General features: G+C 36.8%; 1 protein-coding gene and 1 non-coding gene across 5 annotated transcripts in view; one reads left to right on the top strand and one right to left on the bottom strand.

Moving 5' to 3' along the window:
* VPS26A (VPS26 retromer complex component A) overlaps positions 1–21,476 on the top strand; it is a 37,843-nt gene extending 16,367 nt beyond the window's left edge. For 3 of the 4 annotated variants that reach the window (XM_025850236.2, XM_025850235.2, XM_025850237.2), the window contains exons 3-9: positions 823–898; positions 2,045–2,201; positions 3,043–3,207; positions 5,652–5,758; positions 14,542–14,610; positions 17,563–17,705; positions 19,671–21,476. In XM_025850236.2, coding sequence (XP_025706021.1) covers positions 823–898; positions 2,045–2,201; positions 3,043–3,207; positions 5,652–5,758; positions 14,542–14,610; positions 17,563–17,705; positions 19,671–19,784 — 831 coding nt within the window. In that variant the 3' untranslated portion in view covers positions 19,785–21,476. The remainder of the gene's footprint in view (positions 1–822; positions 899–2,044; positions 2,202–3,042; positions 3,208–5,651; positions 5,759–14,541; positions 14,611–17,562; positions 17,706–19,670) is intronic. The other variant, XM_073878910.1, reaches the window with a different exon arrangement.
* Positions 14,599–14,740, bottom strand: LOC112807488 (U4 spliceosomal RNA). Its single transcript, XR_003204092.2, has one exon. It is a non-coding gene; the product is annotated as a U4 spliceosomal RNA (small nuclear RNA).
* Positions 21,477–22,266: the final 790 nt, after the last annotated feature.

The raw sequence follows: 22,266 nt of genomic DNA, 5'->3' as shown, positions 1-22,266 counted from the left end.
AGTTTACAAACAGAAGTAATTGGATCTCTGTTTTTATTGGCCCTTGATTACTGTTACCTTTTGAGAAGCATTAGTTAAAAAAGCTTTTGAGAGTCATGTTAATATTTTTTATAGTAAAGAATAAATCTGAAAGTATGTTTTTATGTATGTTAGCTAATCCTTAAACATTTGGAAAATTTTTTTAATATGTCTGTACTTTATAGATATTTTGTCAAACTAAAAAATTTATAAAATTAAGGCTTCTATTTGGCAGATGTAAATTTAGGATTTCAAGGTTATATATTTTACTTCCAAAATATGTAAGGTAAATCATACAAATACAAAATTTCAGTCTTTGGACATTCTGTTTTTAGAGTGAGTAGCAGATTCAGGGGAATAAACATTGCTTTTAAGGTTAGGAATTATAATATATTTTTGGTTACAAAGAGCTAAAGTGGTCTTTTAGGTAAATTCCTAAAATTAGTGATTACCTTACATTAAAATGCTATTGTGTAGAATTGTTTAACTATTTGACCAGAAAACACATTTGATTAGTTGCAAATTTTCCCTTTTTTTGATTTGAGTCTTTATAGTTCTCCAACTTAGAAAGGATTCCTTCCTAACAAAGCAGGTGCTTTTAAGTGTATGTGTAAGTGATTGTATAAGAGTAAGTTATACCTTCTCTGGTGCTGTAAAGTCATAATGATCTAGGTATGTGGTGGTGTCTCAAACTTCAGAAATGAATACCTGAAATATTTATATATTGCATTCATCTGGAAGGAATCTATCAGTAGGCCCACTCAAAGGATTGTTAACATATTTTATAATTTCATGTTTTGGCAGGTAAACCTAGCCTTTAAGCAACCTGGAAAGAGGCTAGAGCACCAAGGAATTAGAATTGAATTTGTAGGTCAAATTGGTGAGTTTTAAAATAGTATTACTTTTTTTTTTTTTTTAATAACTGAGTTTGAAGAGGGTTGGATTTGGCACTTAAATTCTTGAATTACAAATTAGTTTTGTGGAAAGAAGGAATTGATTTTGCATAATAAAGGAGAGGATTTATTTTATAAACATTAAATCATGTTTCTTTGAATTGTGTTAAATACTTGACTCATCCTGCCTTTATTTGTTATTAAACTTAATTACTAAAAATGAAAGGAGTTATGTAAGTTACCAGCCTTGAAAAATAATTCGAGTAAATTAGTTGACTCACTGAAATTTCCATCTGCCTACATTTTTCACCAGCTTTACAATTACCAGTGTCACCTTCATCCTTCACTTTCTAATTACCCACGCCATTTGTCTTCCTAACCTAGTGTGTGCCTGTAGCCAGACTCACCTGTCAGAAAATTCCATGTGAAAAAGAAAGGTGTAATTTCTTCTTGACTTAGATCAGCTTGTGTACATTTCCACACATGTATTTCAGAGGCATTCTTGGTTTAGTAGGAGTTAAACTGTATAAATCATTTGGTATGGCAGATTGAAAAAGAGAAAAAAAATGGATCTTTCTATTACAGTATACATAACTAGGTTTTAAATCTTGCTTTCTAAGATGTACTATACATGTTTAAAGTATCAAAATTGGAATTGGTAGATATTTGTTTATATATCTATTCCAGATGAGATTATACTTGAGGGGCAAGTTATAGTAATTCACTGATAGTTGGTAAGTCTTTTGTATATTATAGTTTTATCAAGGTAATATATTTGCCTAACTAAAGCAAAACAATAAATGCTTTTTGCCTTGAAGGGAGGAAGTTCAAATAATTCCTGGAAATGTGTCTGTTAAAGCAGCTTCATTTTGGGCAAGCCTTAACTACAGTAAAGGAATGAATACATCTTTTATAATAGAAATTTTCATTGTGCTGTGTGACTGAATTTTTTTTTTTATGCTTAGGTGGAGCATAATGAGGATAATGGAATTTATATCATAGCTCTAGTATATTAAAGACAAATCCAACTAATTCTTTTGGTAAAAATTATTTGCTTTGGAGGTAGAAGTTTGGGTTTTAATGAAATAGGTATTAAATGTAATTGGTCTTTTTTGCTTTTTAAAATTTTGTAGAACTTTTCAATGACAAGAGTAATACTCATGAATTTGTAAACCTAGTGAAAGAACTAGCCTTGCCTGGAGAATTAACTCAGAGCAGAAGTTATGATTTTGAATTTATGCAAGTTGAAAAGCCATATGAATCTTACATCGGTGCCAATGTCCGCTTGAGGTATGAATATGTATTGACAAACTGTAGATGGTGTCAAAACCAGAAAGTAATGGCTACTATTGAATGTCTTATTAGAATTTTGGATTATAATTCTGGACTGATAGACTTCAGATTTTTAAGAATTCTGCCAAATATTTTGTCTTGTCTAGCTAATGTTCACCTGAGGTAATAAGAGCCTTCTATCGTAGATTTAGAGACTGCCATCATGAGAAGTTTTAGTCATATAATTCCTTTGTATGAATCATCCCCTAGGTACTTCCTTTTGTCTTGTAAACAGAATTACCTCAAAATCCATTAGTTTCCCAGCAAATCTCATTTGGTATATGGTAAGAAGTGATAGAGATTGGGAGGGAAATCGGAGGAGGAGACGAACCATGAGAGACTATGGACTCTGAGAAACAAACTGAGGGTTCTAGAGGGGAGGGGGGTGGGGGGATGGGTTAGCCTGGTGATGGGTATTAAGGAGGGCACGTACTGCATGGAGCACTCGGTGTTATACACAAACAATGAATCATGGAACACTACATCAAAAACTAATGATGTAATGTATGGTGATTAACATAACAATAAAATTAAAAAAAAAGTGGTAGAGATTTCCTCAGGAAGGCATGACCATAGCACTTCAAATGCATCTAAAAAGTACGTACACTCTTCTTAAAATTGCACTTTGTATTTTTTTTTTTGATAGTGGGAGCATTTAAAGATTAGAACTCTTTCATGAAGTAAGTTGATCCCAAAGGATCAGTAAGGAGAAAGCTGAGTTGCAGTCAATGTTTGCTTATTTAAAACACTAAAATTTATAATAGATTTGTGTTAACTTATCTCTCTGTTGGCTTTGTAGGTATTTTCTTAAAGTGACAATAGTAAGAAGACTGACAGATTTGATAAAAGAATATGATCTTATTGTTCACCAGCTTGCCACATATCCTGATGTTAACAACTCTATTAAGATGGAAGTGGGCATTGAAGATTGTCTACACATAGAATTTGAATATAATAAATCAAAGTAAGTACCTTTAACAACAGATAACTTAAATGATCAGGGAAAATTTAAGAAATAAGCTTTTCAGGTCTTTGTAAATTGGTCAGAGTAGGGATAGAATTGACATTAATTTGATGTTAACAGCCCAACGAAATCTCTGAGCAGAAAAACTGTCTTCTTGACTCAGCGTAGGTGTCTTTCATATTCAATTCCTAGTAAGTCTCTGCTTGGTCATTTTTTGTAGGGGATCTTACCATCTCAGAAGGCAACTAATCCCTTCTGTCTGTAAAAATTTTCCTTACTGGGTTGGTATAACTTTAGCTTAGTCATTTCTTTAAAACTGAACAAAAATGCTTTTTTCTGCCTACATAAGCAGTACATTTTCATTATTGAAAATTTTGGCAATGTAGGGGCGCCTGGGTGGCTCAGTCAGTTAAGCGTCTGCCTTCGGCTCAGGTCATGATCCCAGGGTCCTGGGATCGAGCCCCGTGTCCAGCTCCCTGATCAGCAGGGAGCCTGCTTCTCCCTCTCCTCTCCACTTGTGTTTTATCTCTGTCTCTCTCTCTCAAATAAATAATTAAATAAAATCTTAAAAAAAATAAATAAGAAAATTTTGGCAGTGTAAAAAGATCACATTTTTAATTTTATTATTTTTTATTTTACCGCTTAAATCATAAGATCTCTTGCATATCTTTTCACAAGAGAGGGAAAGGTATATATTATGTTTATATAATGTATTTTTACAGAAATAGGCTCCTGCTTTGCTTATTGTTGAATACCTTTTTAAACTTTATTATGGAAAAATTCAAGCATAGACCAAAGTGTATGAGCAGTACAGTGAATCCTCAGGTACCCAGCGCCCAGCTCCAGTACTTGTCAGTATACGGTCAGATCTGTTTTACCTGGATCCAGTCCCCACACTCCCAACAGATTATATTGAAGCCAATTCCAGACATAGAACTTCATCCATAAAAATTGTGTATTATTTTAAATATACTGTTATATTTAAAAATATTAATAATTTCTTAATACCTGTACATATCCAGTCAGTGTTCACATTTCCTTGATTATCTCATAAAATGTCTTTTTTCCCCTACATGGTTTATTCACATCAGTATCCAAACAAGATTTGTTCAAATCCAGGGCATCCGGACACATTGCATTTGGTTGTTTGACTCTTAAATTTCTTTTAATTTATTGTAAGTTTCCCCCTTATTTTTTTCCACTAAAGTTTATTTGTTGAAGAAATGGATGTATATTCTTTTATCCCCTTCCTGTGTGTTCTTCTGTTACATGACTTGTCACTCACCAATTTATATTACTAAAAATGTGATATAAACATGCCTTCAGAGTCTTAAATTATATTGTTAATAAAATTATCAAATTGTTTAGGACCTAAAACCTTGTCACTGGAAGCCTCCCTTCAGGCCAGCATAATACATTGATCAACTCCTGGGATATTATTTTGAGATTCAAACCTGGGAGAAGGTTGAAAAGCCCTCTGGGGATTGTAGTAATTTCCAGATTTATTAGCACGTCATTCCAGAGTAATTGGGAAAGGACTTTGATGACTAGATATCATAGCAACAAACTCAAGCTGTGGAATGTCTCTTTGTGGGCAAGTGCTTTGTTAGCTGCACTACTCTAGCACTTAGAGTAATAAGGACACTAAACTCTTGTGTAGAGTTTTAATGTTCAGAAACATCTTTATACACCAAATAAATATTGCAAGCATAACAGTCTTAATTTTCTCTGCTTAAGTTCTTTGGAATCTAACTTCTAAGTAAAGGACCCACAGTTAATCAGGCTAATTCTTCCCTTTGAGGTGTATTGATGGTCAAGTTAAAGCTTGATTCCTATTTTTATAGCAAAGTGGTGAATACTTTTTTGAAAAAAAAAACATTAAATAATATGAATAGCCAAAATGGTATTTTTTAAAAAGATTTTATTTATTTGAGAGACAGCAAAAGCAGAGGGAGGGACAGAGGGAGAGGAGCAGACTCCCCGCTGAATGGGGAGCCAGACACAGGGCTTGATCCCAGGACCCTGAGATCATAACCTGAGCTGAAGGCAGACGCTTAACCAACTGAGCCACCCAGCTGCCCCCAAAATGGTATTCTTAAATAGTTACTGTCATAAAGATGTCTGACATAAAGAGGTCTACTAAAGCCTTTCAGGACATATTTCACTCTCTTTTTTTTTTAATATTTATTTATTTTAGAGACAGATGAGAGAGAGAGAGAGAGAGCGAGAATGAGCGGGAGGGGAAGGGGGAGAGGAAGGGACAATCCAAAGCAGACTCTGCACTGAGCATAGAGCCTGACACGGGGTTCAGTCTCATAACCCTGAGATTGAGACCTGAGTCGAATCCAAGTCAGACACTTAACCGACTGCACCTCTCAGGTGCCCCTTTTTGATTGTTTTTTTAAACTGATACTTGGTAAATGAGGTATGTTCTTTCCCCAAAGGTATCATCTAAAGGATGTGATTGTTGGAAAAATTTACTTTTTATTAGTAAGAATAAAAATCCAACATATGGAGTTGCAACTGATCAAAAAAGAGATCACAGGAATTGGTAAGTTAAAAAGAGTATTTGAATTAAAATACCTGTTTTAAAAAATTTTTAAATCTTAAAATATTGTTTAGATACACAATAAATATACATACTGGATACTAACTTTGATACTTAATATTGCTTAATATTTGTACTTTTTTAAAAATTAATTTTTGAATAGGTTACACATTCACATGGTTCAAAAATAAAGTGTAAAAGACTATATAGTAAAAAGTGTCCTATTTGTGTACTCCAGCTACTCATAGGTCATATGTTTATAAGTTTTTATTTTTTTTAAGATTTTATTTATTTATTTGATAGAGAGATAGTGAGAGCAGGAAGACAAGCAGGGGGAGTGGGAGAGGGAGAAGCAGGCTCCCCGCAGAGCAGGGAGCCCGATGCGGGACTCGATCCCAGGACCCTGGGATCATGACCTGGGCTGAAGGCAGACGCTTAACCGGCTGAGCCACCCAGGCGCCCATATGTTTATAAGTTTTAAAATGCTTCTTGATATTTATACATATACAATAACTACCTTTATATTATACCCTTCCCCCTGCTTTTAAGTTAAATGTTTATGTACAATATATATTTTGCTTTTTCACTTAATATATCTTAGAGATCTTTCCATATCAATGTGTAGAGTACTTCCTCATCTTTTTTATAGTATTCCTTTCTATGGATATACTAGAATTTAACCAGTCTGCTACAGGTTGTTTCCAGTCACTTGCTATTCCACACAGTGCTAAACTTAATGTCATTTTGCATGTGTGCAGGTGTGTGTGGGAGATAAAAATCTTAAAAGTAGAATTGTTATTTCAAAGAGTATATTCATTTGTAATTTTGATACGTATCAGTTTATCCTCTTTAGGGGTTGTATCAATTTGTATTATTACCAGCAAGGAATGTAGAAGAATGCCTCTTTTTCCTCTTATTCTTTTTTTTTTAAAGATTTTATTTATTTATTTGAGTGAGCTAGAGAGAGAGTATGAGGAGGGGGATGGGGCAGAGGGAGAGGGAGAAGCAGACTCCCCACTGAGCAGAGAGCCTGACAAGGACCCTGGGATCATGACCTGAGCCGAAGGCAGATGCTTAACTGACTGAGACACCCAGTTGCCCCTTTTCCTCCTATTCTTACCAATACAACATTAGAAAATTTTTAGCTGATCTGATGAGTAGGGAGAGAAAGTTCCTCGTTGTAGTTTTAATTTAGTTTTTTCATTCTGAATGAGGGTAAGCATCTTTTCATGTGTATAAAAGCTATTTTTATTTTTCTATAAACACTGCCTATCTATATCCTATGTTCCATCTCTTTTGGATTATTAGTCTTTCCTTACTGATTTGTAGAAACTCTTTATATATTAGGGAAATCAATTCCTTTTTCTGTATTAAAAGCAGCAAAAGGGGCACCTGGGTGACTCAGTTGATTAAGCATCTGCCTTTGGCTCAGGTCATGATCCAGGGGTCCTGGGATTGAGCCCCATGGTTGGGCTCCCTGCTTCTCCCTCTCCCTCTGCTGCTCTCCCTGGTTATGCTCTCTTGCTTGCTTTCTCTGTCAAATAAATAAATAAAATCCTTCTAAATGAATGAATGCAGCAAAAATTTCCTTAATTTGTCTTGCTAATGATGGCTTTTGCCGTGTAGTTCTTTTTGTGTAGTCAAATTTACCAGTTTTTCCTTTTATAGACTCTAGGTTTTATGCCACAGAAAGGCCTTTTTCACACTGATGTTCTAAAAGTAATTTTCTGTGCTTGATTCTCCTAAAATAATATAATCTGGGGATTTTGTTTAAATTTTTAATTTCTTCGGAATTTGTCTTGATATGGATTCAACTTTAGTTTTTTCCAGATGGCTGACCATTTGCCCCAGAATTATTTATAATTGCTTTTTAATTTTAATTAGTGTATAGATTTAATTTGTCTCATTTGTTGGATTTTTGCTGAAAATAATTTTAGGCAACACTCTTTAAGAATTTATAATTGGAATCATAATTAGAATCATCTGTGATTTCTTAATCTCCATTTTCACCTGCTAATAAAAGTTTTAAGGGATTTAAAGATATTAAAATCAAATGTCAGGTTCCTTTTTCTTTTTTTTTTTTCGCATTTTTTTTTAAATTTTATTATGTTATGTTAGACACCATACAGTACATCATTAGTTTTTGATGTGGTGATCCACGATCCATTGTTTTCCTATAACACCGGGTGCTCCATGCAGTACCTGCCCTCCTTAATACCCGTCACCGGGCTATCCAACCCCCCTTTCATCCCCCCCAAAACCCTCAGAGTCCATAGTGTCTCATGGTTCATCTCCTCCTCTAATTCCCCCCCTTCATTTTTCCCTTCCTTCTCCTAATGTCCTCCATACTATTCCTTATGTTCCACAAATAAGTGAAACCATATGATAATTGACTTTCTCTGCTTGACTTATTTCACTTAGCATAATCTCCTCCAGTCCCATCCATGTTGGTGTAAAAGTTGGGTATTCATCCTTTCTGATGGCTGAGTAATATTCCATTGTATATATGGACCACATCTTCTTTATCCATTCATCTGTTGAAGGGCATCTCGGCTCTTTCCACAGTTTGGCTATTGTGGACACTGCTGCTATGAACATTGGGGTGCATATGGCCCTTCTTTTCACTACATCTGTGTCTTTGGGGTAAATACCCAGGAGTGCAATTGCTGGGTCATAGGGTAGCTCTATTTTTAACTTTTTGAGGCACCTCCACACTGTTTTCCAAAGTGGCTGTACCAACTTGCATTCCCACCAACAGTGTAAGAGGGTTCCCCTTTCTCCACAACCTCTCCAACATTTGTTGTTTCTTTCCCCGTCCATTTTTGCCATTCTGACTGGTGTAAGGTGGTATCTCAACGTGGTTTTGATTTGAATTTCCCTGATGGCTAATGATGATGAACGTTTTTCATGTGTCTGTTAGCCATTTGAATGTCTTATTCAGAGAAGTGTCTTTTCATATATTCTGCCCACTTTTTTACTTGATTATTTGTTTTTTGGGAGTTGAGTTTGAGAAGTTCTTTATAGATCTTGGATACCAGCCCTTTGTCTGTAGTGTCATTTGCAAATATCTTATCCCATTCTGTGGGTTGCCTCTTTGTTTTGTTGACTGTTGCCTTTGCTGTGCAGAAGCTTTTTATCATGATGAAGTCCCAAAAGTTCATTTTTGCTTTTGTTTCACTAGCTTTTGGAGATGTACTTGAAAGAAGTTGATGTGGGCGATGTCAGAGAGGTTACTGCCTATGTTCTCCTCTAGGATTTTGATGGATTCCTGTCTCACATTGAGGTCTTTCATCCACTTTGAGTTTATCTTTGTGAATGGTGTTAGAGAATGGTCGAGTTTCATTCTTCTGCATGTGGGTGTCCAATTTTCCCAGCACCATTTATTGATGAGACTGTCTTTTTTCCATTGCATATTTTTTCCTGCTTTGTCAAAGATTATTTGACTGTAGAGTTGAGGGTCCATTTCTGGGTTCTCTGTTCTATTCCATTGGTCTATATGTCTGTTTTTGTGCCAGTACCATGCTGTCTTGGTGATCACAGCTTTGTAATATAGCTTGAAATTGCGCAACGTGATGCTCCCAGCTTTGTTTTTCTTTTTTGACATTTTCTTGGCGATTCGGGGTCTTTTCTGATTCCATACAAATTTTAGGATTGTTTGTTCCAGCACTTTGAAAAATGTCATTGGAATTTTGATCAGGATGGCGTTGAAAGTATAGATTGCTCTGGGTAGCATAGACATTTTAACAATGTTTATTCTTCTGATCCATGAGCATGGAATATTTTTCCATCTTTTTGTGTCTTCTTCAATTTCTTTCATGAGTGTTCTGTAGTTCCTGGAGATCCTTTCATGAGTGTTCTGTAGTTCCTGTAGATCCTTTACCTCTTTGGCTTGGTTTATTCCGAGGTATCTTATGGTTTTTGGTGCTATTGTAAATGGAATCGTTTCTTTAATTTCTCTTTCTACAGTTGTATTGTTAGTGTATAAGAAAGCAACTGATTTCTGTGCATTGATTTTGTATCCTGCCACATTACTGAATTGCTGTATGAGTTCTAGTAATTTGGGGGTGGAGTCTTTTGGGTTTTCCACATAAAATATCATATTGTCTGCGAAAAGAGAGAGTTTGACTTCTTCTTTGCCAATGTGAATACCTTTTATTTCTTTTTGTTGTCTGATTGCTGTTGCTAGGACTTCTAGTACTATGTTGAACAATAGTGGCGAGAGTGGGCATCCTTGACGTGTTCCTGATCTTAAGGGAAAGGCTCTCAGCTTTTCCCCATTGAGGATGATATTCGCTGTGGGTTTTTCATAGGTGGATTTTATGAACTTGAGGAAGGTTCCCTCATCCTTATACTCTGAAGAGTTTTAATCAGGAAAGGATGTTGTATTTTGTCAAATGCTTTTCTGCATCAATTGAGAGGACCATATGGTACTTCTTCCTCCTTTTATTAATGTGTTCTGTCCCATTGATTGATTTGCAAATGTTGAACCACCCGTGCATCCCGGGGGTAAATCCCACTTGGTCGTGGTGGATGGTTCTTTGTATTGTTGGATCCTATTAGCTAGGATTTTGTTGAGGATTTTGGAATCCATATTCATCAGGGATATCGGTCTGAAATTCTCCTTTTTGATGGGGTCTTTGCCTGGTTTGGGGATTAGGGTAATGCTGGCTTCATAGAATGAGTTTGGAAGTTTTCCTTCTGTTTCCATTTTTTGAAACAGCTTCAGTAGAATAGGTATTATTTCTTCTTTGAATGTTTGGTAGAATTCCCCAGGTAATCCATCAGGCCCTGAACTCCTGTTTTTTGGGAGGTTTTTGATCATTGGTTCAATCTCGTTACTGGTTATTGGCCTATTCAGGTTGTCAGTTTCTTCCCGTTTCAGTCTTGGCAGCTTATAGGTTTCCAGGAAGGCCTCCATTTCATCCAGATTGCTCAGTTTATTGGCATATAGTTGTTGATAATAATTTCTAATAATTGTTTCTATATTCTTGGTGTTAGTTGTGATCTCTCCCCTTTCATTCATAAGTCTATTAATTTGGGTCCTTTCTCTTTTCTTTTGGATAAGTCTGGCCAGTGGTTTATTGATCTTATTAATTCTTTCAAAGAACCAACTTCTAGTTTCGTTGACCTGATCTACTGTGTTTCTGGTTTCTAATTCATTGATTTCTGCTTTAATTTTAACTATTTCTCTTCTAATGCGTGGCTTAGGCATTGTTTGTTGCTTTTTCTCTAGTTCTTTAAGGTGTAGAGTTAGTTGGTGAATTTGGGATTTTTCTATTTTTTTGAGTGAGGCTTGGATGGCTGTGTATTTCCCCCTTGGGACCGCCTTTGCAGTATCCCATAGGTTTTGGACCGATGTGTTTTCGTTCTCATTGATTTCCATGAATTGTTTGAGTTCTTTGATTTCCTGGTTGACCCAAACATTCTTGAGCAGAGTGGTCTTTAGCTTCCAAGTGTTTGAATTTCTGCCAAATTTTTTCTTGTGATTGAGTTCCAGTTTTAAAGCATTGTGGTCTGAGAATATGCAGGGAATAATCTCAGTCTTTTGGTATCAGTTGAGACCTGATTTGTGACCCAGTATGTGGTCTATTCTGGAGAAAGTTCCATGTGCGCTCAAGAAGAATGAGTATTCTGTTGTTTTAGGGTGGAATGTTCTGTAAATATCTATGAGGTCCATCTGGTCCAGTGTATCATTCAAAGCTCTTGTTTCCTTGTTGATTTTCTGCTTAGATGATCTGTCCATTGCTGAGAGTAGAGTATTGAGGTCTCCTACAATTAACGTATTATTATCAGTATGACTCTTTATTTTGGTTAACAGTTGGCTTATGTAGATAGCTGCTCCCATGTTGGGGGCGTAGATATTTACAGTTGTTAGATCTTCTTGTTGGATAGACCCTTTAAGAATGATGTAGTGTCAAAAAAAAATGATATAGTGTCCTTCTGTGTCTCTAATTACAGACTTTAGTTTACAATCTAATTTGTCTGATATAAGAATTGCTACCCCAGCTTTCTTTTGAGGTCCGTTGGCATGGAAGATGGATCTCCATCCCTTCACTTTCAGTCTGGATGTATCTTTAGGTTCAACATGAGTCTCTCATAGGCAGCATATGGATGGGTCCTGTCTTTTTATCCAATCTGCAACCCTGTGCTGTTTTATGGGAGCATTTAGGCCATTCACCTTGAGCGTGATTATTGAAAGATACGAATTGTCATCATGTTGCCTGTTGTTTTTATAGATTGTCCCTGTAAATTTCTTTTATATATCACTCTGGGGGGCTTTCTCCTTTTATAGAACCCCCCCTTAATATTTCTTGCAGGGCCGGCTTAGTGGTCACATATTCTTTCAGTTTCTGCTGGTTGTGGAAGCTCTGCATCTCTCCATCCATTCTAAATGACAGCCTTGCCGGATAAAGTATTCTTGGCTGCATGTTCTTCTCATTTAGTACCCTGAATATGTCTTGCCAGGCCTTTCTGGCTTGCCAGGTGTCTGTGGATAGGTCTGACGTTATTCTGTTGTTCCTCCCTCTGTACGTAAGGAATCTCTTCCCCCTAATTGCCCTTAAGATGGTTTCCTTGGTTCTAAGATTTGCAAGTTTTACTGTTACATGCCGGGGTGTTGGCCTGTTTTCCTTGATCTTGGGAGGGGTCCTCTCTGCCTCTAGGAAGCAAATGTTTGTTTCATTCCCCAGATTAGGGAAGTTCTCAGCATGATTTGCTCAAATACATCTTCTAGTCCCCTCTCTCTCTCCACTCCCTCCGGGATTCCAATTATTCTGACATTGGAATGCTTCATGGTGTCACTTATTTCTCTGATTCTATTTTCATGGATTCTGAGTTGTTTTCCCTGGCCTGTTTTCCCTTTTTATCTATTATATTGTCTTCCAGGTCGCTTATTCGTCCTTCTGCCTCACTTACCCTAGCTGTTAGATTACCTAGATTGGATTGGATCTCATTGATAGCATTTTTAAGTTCTGCTAATTCAGCTTTCGTTTCTGTCCTTAGAGACTCTATGTTGCCATTAATTGATTTCTCCATTCTAGCCATTGTCTTCACAATTGCTAGCCTAAATTCCATCTCCGACATCTTGGTTATATCTGCATCCATTTGTAAATCTGCAGCATAAGTCATAATCTCTGAGTCTTTTCTATTTTGGGGGTTCATCCTCCTAGTCATTCTGTTGATGGGTGTTTGAGGGAATGCATAGAGTCCAAATTATTGACCAGAACCCAAGCAAGATGCACCTCTTTTCTTGGGACCTTAGGGTTGCTGGCCTCTTGTTTTCCCAGCCGGTTTTCTGCGGGAGGGGCCTGTCGCACTGTTACTCAGGCAACCCTGTTTGGGCGAAGTTGCCCTGCCCCCCTGTGGCGGGGGATGGGCTCAGCGGGAATCAGTTTTTGGGGCTTTTGTTTTCTGGCGGCTTTCCGCATCTCTTCGCGAGTCAGAGAAGAGACTGTTTCCAACCCTCTGCCTCAGAGCAGAGAGACCGCAGTCTGTTCTTCAGTGAGCTCTCCAGGCCACACTGTCTCCGTTTCTGTCTGTGCTGCTATAAACTGCAGAGTCCTGGGTTGTGCACCCCTCTGCAGCGCCCCCAGTCCTGCCTCCAGGTCGGGGCACGTCTCTGACCTTTGTGCTTCTAAAACCGCCAGCCGCCCCCAGATCGCTCGCTGGACCCCACCGCTCCGGGTTTCCGCGCCGGGGGCTGCCCTAAAGTCCTTTCCCTGCCACTACTGGTCTGTGAGTCTGTACCCCATCCCCAGCGCGCCAGGCTGTCGCTCACCGGCGGTGTAGGATCCCCACGGCCAGGCACCCTCCTGCTGCCATTTATCCTTGGATACCTGTCCGCTGAATCAGGGCTCCCCGCTTCCTACCTCAAAACCAACCGCCTGCGATATTCAGTTTGTAGAGCTCCAGATCTTCCTACATCTCAGGCTGGTTTCGTGGGTGCTCATAGTTGTCTGGTAGATACCCAGCTCAATTCTGGGGACCAGTTGAAATAGGGTCCCCTACTCCTCCGCCATCTTTCCTTCCTCTCTCCTTTTTCTTGTTTAAAAGAAATTAAACATTTTTTCTGGTTAAAAATTGTGTTGATTCTAGAAAAGTTTAAATAAAAAATAATCTGTTTGGATTATTTTTTATACATTATATATAGTAAAACTTGCAAATCTTAGAACCAAGGAAACCATGTTAAGGGCAGATTATATAATTGTAATCAATTCAGAACAGAGTTTAATTGTCTTTGCATATTATATGTTTTACAGCATTGGGATCATTAATGTATGTTTTGATATACTTTTTTCATTTATCATATCATTGACTTTTTACAGATGTCTGGGGTCAAATAATCTCTTATTAGATGAACATCCAAACTTAAAAGAACTATGTCAATCAAGTACTCAGTTTGATGTTTTCTCCAAGTTAGAGTTAACTAACTCTGAAAGAAGACAGTCTGAATGTTGCAGAGAAAACTAGCATGACAGTGGTTATTTCTTACGTGTATTGCTAGTTTCTATTTTAGCAGATACTAGAAATGATAGAAGGAACTCTATGGAGAAGATTCTGAACTATATATATGGTAAGAAGAGAGTGAAACATTCAGTCAAGTGATAAGTATGTTAAGTGTAGATCAAGAAATAGAAAAAAATGATTTTCACAAAATGGGAAGATAAATTAGTACTAAAATAATGTAGTTGGAAAATAAGATACAAGGTTGGAAATTGTATTTTGGAAATATTTAACTTAATGTCATTTACATTATTTTTTTAACATCATTTACATTATTGTGCTAGGACCCAGTACCACCACAGAAACAGAAACAATTGCTAAATATGAAATAATGGATGGTGCACCAGTAAAAGGTAACATACTTTTCATTTACTTCTTTTGTGTGATAGGTAGTACAAACGGCAGTGTTCATGGCAGTTTAATTAGCAATAATCGTGCCTCGGATAAACCTCATTGGCTACGATACTGCCACTGCGCAAAGCTTTGTTCATGGCAGTTTAGTTTGAAAGTGTTTATGCAGTGTAAAAGTATTTGTGAATTCTTAAAGTGGTTCTGATGATGATGTTTTTAAGATCGTCTTTGTATAGATACTGAAAGACTGTAATAGTACTTCCTAGTCTGAAATAAGGTTTAATTTTTTACGCAGTTTAAATTTTAGTATTTAGGGGCACATGGGTGGCTCAGTTGGTTAAGCCTCTGTGTTTTGATCTTAGCTCAGGTCTTGATCTCAGGGTTGTTAGTTCAAGGCTGGCACTGGGCTCCATGCTGCGCGTGGAGCCTACTTAAAAAAAAAGAAAGAAAGAGAGTGAGAAAGAAAGAGAGAGAAAGAAAGAAAAAGAAAGAAAAAAATCTTTAGTATTTAGAAGAGACATTTATATATTATCTCTTATCTAATTCTGAATTTGTAATATTTTGATTGTCTTCTGTTATGATAGTTTATCTCGGTAAGTCTTTTTTACTCATGCTGAATACAAGGTGCTGTTTAGCTGAGCATTAATTTCTGTGGGATTCTGTAATCCTTATAGCTCCCAAGAAAACAAGCAGTTCCATTATTATCTTCAGTATCCAAGATAATAAAGCCAGTATTTATAATTTTACCTTTTTAAAGATTTTTAATTTTTTTTTGAGTAACCTGTATACCCAACAAGGTGCTCGAATTTACAGCCCTGAGATCAAGAGTCACATGTTCAGGACTCCTGGGTGGCTCAGTCAGTTAAGCGTCTGCCTTCAGCTCAAGTCATGATCCCAGGGTTCCAGGATCCAGACTGACGTCAGGCTCTCTGCTCAATGGGGAGCCTGCTTCCTCTCTCTCTGCCTGCCACTCTCCCTGTTTGTGTTCTCTGTCTCCCTTGTCAAATAAATAAATCTTAAAAAAAAAAAAAGTCACATGCTCTACTTACTGAGCCAGCCAGGTACCTCAGTATTTATCATTTTACATCTATATCTTTGGCTTTTTCTCATTCGGTTAGTAATTATTTCAAAAAGTAGCTATCATTTACTGAGTGCCAACTATAGATGAGGCATTGTACTCTGAGGTGCTCCAATGTTTCCTTTGAGTTAGGTGATGGTATCTTATTCTACAGATTAAACAGATACAAAGAGGTTAAAAAACTTGTTAAAGGTAAAGTGTAGGGGAGGCAGAACTTTACCTCTACCCATCTTAGATTTTCAGCTGGGACTCTCAGGACAGATTAATAAAGGAAAAAAAAGTTTATTAATGTGTGCAGTGCACATCATGCAGGAAAAACCTCAACAAAAAATAACTCAAAACAGTGGCTTAGAATTTCAGCATATATAGCATCAAAAGAACAATAAATTTCGAGATCTAACTGGAAAAAGGAAAGTAGTTGCAGGCTTCTCCAGGGGTGTGGCAAGCTGTGTGAAGGTAAATAAATCTAAGGGAGGAAACAAATGGAGTAAGGTTTGTTTGCTCATTCCTGATCAGCCATCCCTGAGCTGATAAGACTATCTTCATTAAAGGGAGAAGTTATAGCCTGCCTTTAGGCAGAAAATGGGGAGCCTTTTCTGTTCTTTGCTGCTTCATTATTGCCTTCAGCTCAAAATAATTTTTATGTCAAAGAGGCAGATTTTGTGGTGACATAATCTGGTTTCCTTTAATAGCTAATCATGGCAGAATTGGATTTGAGCCCAGGTCTTTCTAACTTTAAGACCTGTGTGTGTGTGTGTGTGTGTGTGTGTGTGTGTGTGTGTGTGTGTATACGTACACTCCTGTTAGGCAACATTACTTTGTAAAATTTCAGCAGCCACAAAGTTTTATGTAAAGTAGTGGATCATATATCTTTCAGGAAATGGATGTGCACAAGAAAAGTATTACATATAAAAGATTCAAAACAGAATATGCAAATAGTTACCCTTAAGAAAGAAGCCATGCGAATCTGAATAGTAGTCTTTTTGGTAACGAAGGAATAATCATCATTCGGAACATGTTTGTTGCTTTGGATGAATTAGTTAATAAGTATTGAAGAACTTACACACATGATTAGAAATTATGGTAAACTTCATGAAAACAGCACTTACCTGCTGGCACTATTCTAAGCTTTTTACATATATTGACTCATATAGTCCTTACAAATCTCTACAAGATGGATATTATTGCTGTTTTCCATTTCACAGATAAGGAACTTGAAACAAAATGGTTAAGTGATTTGGCCAAGGTCACACAGCCAGTAAGTTGTAGAGTTGGCATCTGAATTCCAGGCATTCTGACTCTAGAGCAGTGGTTCTCATCTAGGGGCAGTTTTGCTCCACCCACCACCCCCTGGACATTTGTTGTTGCTTGGAGTTATTTTTGGTTGCCACTCTTGGGGAATGCTGCTGATATCTGGTGAATAGAGGCCAGGGATGCTGCTAAACCTCCTGCAGTTAATAGAACTTAACCACAATGAAGAATTATCGGCCCAAAATGTCAGTAGTGCTAAGGCTGAGAAACCCTGGTCTAAAGTTTTTGTTATGGGGTGCCTGAGTGGCTCAGTTGGTTAAGCGTCTGCCTTCGGCTCAGGTCGCAATCCCAAGGTTCCAGGATGGAGCCACGTATCTGGCTCCTTGCTCAGCGGGGAACCTGCTTCTCCCTCTGCCTGCAGCTCCCCTTGCTTGTGCTCGCTCGCTCTCTCTTTCTCTGACAAATAAATAAAATCTTTAAGAAAAAATTTTTAAATAAGGTTTTTGTTAAGCTGCCATCTCATGAAGAACTAAAGTGTTAGTGTCTTCTCTATAATGCTTAGTTCTAGGTGTTATGTGACCATATTTTCATCTTTAGAATTAAATGAAAATTGTTTTTCTTTCAGGTGAATCAATTCCAATAAGACTATTTTTAGCGGGATATGACCCAACTCCAACAATGAGAGATGTGAACAAAAAATTTTCAGTAAGGTACTTTTTGAATCTAGTCCTTGTTGATGAGGAAGACAGAAGGTACTTCAAGCAGCAGGTACGGTGCCACCAAGGCTGATGTTCCACCAAGGCTGATGTTTTGTTCTATGACAGTTCTAAAAACACCTGGAAAGCACTCACTTTTCTAAGCTTTACAGTACTGAGCAAGTGGGAGTTTCTATGATAAGAAATTTAAGTGTGAATGGAATAGTGTTGTGATAGATCTCTTCCCTGTCATTTTGCAGAACCCCAGAATGGGCTGTAATTTGGCAGAGCTTTTATTTTTCTTTTGAAAGTTTTGTTTTTTTTTTTATAAAAATAATACCTACTGTTTGTTAAAAAAATTAGGCAATAAAGAACAGGTTAACAAAAATTCCACCACCATTGTGATTAGTTTTCCAGACAAACTTGTATATGTGTATTTAGATCATATGTGTGTTGTTCTTTAATTTGCTTTTTCATTCAGGAGTGTCTCGAATATCTTTCCTTTATCAACAGATGTAGATTTCCGTTAGCACTTTGAATGATTTCATTAACTTGATGGATTCTGGTTTTCCATTCTGTTGTAAATTTACCTGAGATGACCCAAATCTAATACTTTTTTATATAAAATGTTTATCATAAAACTAGTTCTCATTTGAAAATCAAAAGCCTTTGGTGAATTTTCAATGAAGATTGTGATTGGAATGGTCTTTTATATTATGAACCAGATTAATAAATATTTGAATGTTAATTGAGTACTCAAAACTAAATTAGAAATTATTCTGCACTGAGTATTGTGAAGAATACAAAATCTACCTTTTATAAATGTAGTTTGTCCTCAAGGTCCTCACATTGCATATGTGTGGAAAGAGAAAAATTATAAAAGCTAATTAACAGAAAACTTAAAATTACAGTTTGACAATAATTTAGAAGAGAGAAAACCTTTTCTGTTGATATTGCCATAATGCTGTAAAATTAAAAATAGGTAATTTGTAACTCAAAATAGATTATATAGGGGCGCCTGGGTGGCTCAGTTAAGTGTGACTCTTGATTTCAGCTCAGGTCATGATCTCAGGGTCGTGAGATCGAGCCCCACATTGGGCTCTGCTCTGGGTGTAGAGCCTGCTTGGGATTCTCTTTCTCCCTCTCCCTCTGCCCTTCCCCCCTCTTAAAAAAAAGATTATATAAACTTTACAGTTTCCAAATCAGTTACATATTGTAGCCTTATTGAATAAATACATTGCTTCCCACGGCATTCATTTGGATGTTTGGTAACCAACATAAGCAGCCTGTCATGACTTTACAAAGCAAATTTAGGAATTGTTTTTTTTTAATTTTAGGAATTTAAAAGAGATCTCAGGATGGATTGGTTGGAACAAGATTTGGATAGGCAGAGGAATAAGTATTTGAAGAAAAAAATATATAGGAGAAATTGTAGGGCGGGTTTATTTGGAATGCATTGGGAGGAGAGCGTTAACTGTTTGGCTGGTGAGGGAACAGAGTGATGTTGGTAAGTTGGATAAAGGTTATGAAGGACCTTGAATGCCTGGTCTGAGATTTATCCTAGAGGTGCTGAGAACTACTAAAGTGCAGTCGAAGCCGAGTTTTAGCCAAATCCGGTAGTGATTGGAAGGGTGGGTTAGAAAGGGGCCTCAGGCACTGGAGACCGAGCTGTCTACCAAGAAGCTCTTAGTGTCTGAGGTTGAAGTGACAAAGGTTTGAACTTGGATAAGGGCAAAATAGCAAACCAAGGGCAAATTTTAGGAATTCTTGAAATCAGTAATAGCTAGAATCTTGTGCCACATTGGATTGGCAGTGGTGGTGTGCATAGGTGCTTATGAGAGGGAAGCAGGGCTGGCAGAAGGGGTGGTCCAAGATTAGAACTGGAAGAAAGTAGGTCACTCAGCAAAGAGAACAGCTTTTGTTGGGAAGAATCTAATTTTGTTATAGTTAAAATTGAAGTGGCATTATTTCCATGGTGAAGATTTAAGGCATAATATGAGAATGTTAATTTGTTGATGTCTTGCATATGTTTTACTAGGAGATCATTTTATGGAGAAAAGCTCCTGAAAAATTGAGGAAACAGAGAACAAACTTTCACCAGCGATTTGAATCACCAGAATCACAGGCATCTGCTGAACAGCCTGAAATGTGAACTGAATAGGAGAAAAAAAGAAAAACAAAAAACTCCTATATCCATTGAGATTAAGTTCAGCAGGTTAAAGATGGTTGCAGCTTGTAGTGGGGGAAAAGGCCAAAACTCCATTTATAATAGTCTTCCTTTATCTTACAGTGCTGCATTTATTTTATGATACAACTAAATGTTCTTCATGTATATACATTAAAAAAAGCGCTTTCTTTGAAACACTGGAACTTTCTTAAGCTGCCGTTTTTTCTTCCTTTTTTGTGTGTTTTTTTTTTTTTTTTACTGCACACTTTGACCTGATAATAAGCACTCAGATATGCATAAACGTTAAAGATTTCATGTGAGTAGGCTGGTATTTGTAATTTTGCTTTTCTTCGTAATGTTGATTATAAATACTTTTCTCCTTTTTCATGCTAATAATTACCTCTTCTCTACATGCAAAAAATTAAGTATTTCGTGTTCAAATAAAAATAGAAAAATTGAATGGGCCTTAAATCCTGCAAAGATTTAAAACATGGCATCTCAATATTTTTGAGAAATACATTTGTTTCTACATGTGTGTTTGAGAAATACATATGGAGTGTTTCACTGTAGGTGCTTTTGATTCCACCATTCCATGGCTTCCTGAATTGTATCCTCTTTGAAGTCTTCTGTTTTGTGAATGTTAAAATTTTTCCCCGAGATTATGTGGCATGTGACCGTGGCCTGCTTGCTTGCCCCTTCCTCCCTTCCTCCCTCTTTCTCTTCCTTTTCTCTTTCTTTCATTTCTTTTCTTTCTATCTTTCTTTTTTGCCATATTAAATAACTATTTTGCTACTACTATCCAGCAGGTACCACTGTATGTTTTCTGCAATGTAGAGTTGACTCTGTTGGCATTTTCAAATTTGCTAAAACTATATAATTTTTCTGTAACTACTTTGAATTTTTTTTTTTAATTTAAGGCATCTTTTTACCCCATACATAAAATTATAATTTTCTTGCCTTCACAAATACTCTTTTCCCTTTCCAGGGGAAAATTTGAGGATGGGGAACTCAGGAGGACCTGTGAAGCATGTAGTTATCTAGATCTGGACAATTTCATGTTTGTTAAACTGGAACTTTGGCTAGTTCAAACTCAAATGTAATTTCACCCACTCTGTTTAAATTTTGTTAACACTAAATTCAAGTCATTTGTTCAAAGTTCCAAAAAGAAGGTTTTAGTTGTCTGTCCGTATGTGTAGGGTCTGATCTCAGATACACTAAATGTGGAGTGTAGGAACTAAAATGAAGCCTGCTGTGTGAAACTACTTTCACTTAGGGTTCACTGGTTTTTGTACCAATATTTTTTTATACACTTCAGCGCAAGTCTTGTCAGTTAACCTTACTTTATGAGTAAGCTAAGTAACCCAAATTACATTTCTTTAAACTTGTTTACTACTATGGCACTTTGATAAAATGGTCAGTAACCAACTTCTTTAATGGCAAAAGGTTCCATGTACCATGTGCTGGAGCATCTATTTTAAATGTGGCTATCTGTGAATGGTAATGTTTTCCTTCATGTAAGTGCCTGTTCAGAGTTTCAAAATTTAAAGATGCCAAATATTTTCATGGTCACTTGCATGTAGTAATCTAGAAAATATTCGAAGAAATTTTGAAAACAATTGTGTTTAACCAGCCTCAAATTGTGCAACCATGATGTATAATAAAGAATTTGAAATGATACTGAGCTTGCTATTTGAATGATTAAAATGTTCTGTTCTCAAATCTCACTGTCAGATTTATTCATTGAGGACAGGATTGCTCATAGTTTAGGAAGCTATATTTGTTACAAGAAGTTTGTATAAATATTGTCAGTTTCAATTTCAAATAGTTATATAATGCTTTTAATTAGGTGGCTTAAAACACTCATAAATAGGATGCTTATTCACTTTGCTTAATACTTTGTTGCATAACCAATTTGAAGAATAAAAATTTGAAATCAGTATTTGGTGAATTGAGTAAAAATTTGGCCAGTCAACTAGAAATAAACTGAAAAAGAGATTTGTGTTTTTAATAAAAAGTACAGAGGCTCAGTTAGTGGAGTATGTGACTTTTTTTTTTAATCATTTATTTGAGAGAGAGCGTGAGTGAGCAGGGTGAGGGGGAGAGGGAGAGAGAATCCTCAGGCAGACTCCCTGCTGAGCATGGAGCCCAACCTAGGACCCCTGAGATCATGACCTGAGCCAAAATCAAGAGTCAGCCGCTCAACCAACGGAGCCACCCAGGCACCCTGAGCATGTGGCTCTTAATCTCAGGGTAGTGAGTTCAAGCCCCATGTTGGGTGCAGAGATTACTTAAATTAATTTTTTAAAATGCAACATCCAGTGGTTCTCAACCCTGGGTGCATGTTCAAATCAGTTTAGTTTTTTAAAATAACCATGTCGGGTCCTACCCAGACCAATAAAATCAGAATTTCAGGGGTCTGGGTCTCAGCGTTAAAACATCCAGGGCTGAGAACCACTGTCTAAACCAT

The sequence above is a fragment of the Callorhinus ursinus genome, unplaced genomic scaffold (genome assembly GCF_003265705.2).
Source record: "Callorhinus ursinus isolate GAN/ISIS: 27379988/994484 unplaced genomic scaffold, GSC_fseal_2.0 scaffold31, whole genome shotgun sequence".
Taxonomy (NCBI): domain Eukaryota; kingdom Metazoa; phylum Chordata; class Mammalia; order Carnivora; family Otariidae; genus Callorhinus; species Callorhinus ursinus.
Note: the sequence above shows the minus strand (reverse complement) of the source record. Positions and strands in the feature narration are given on the sequence as shown.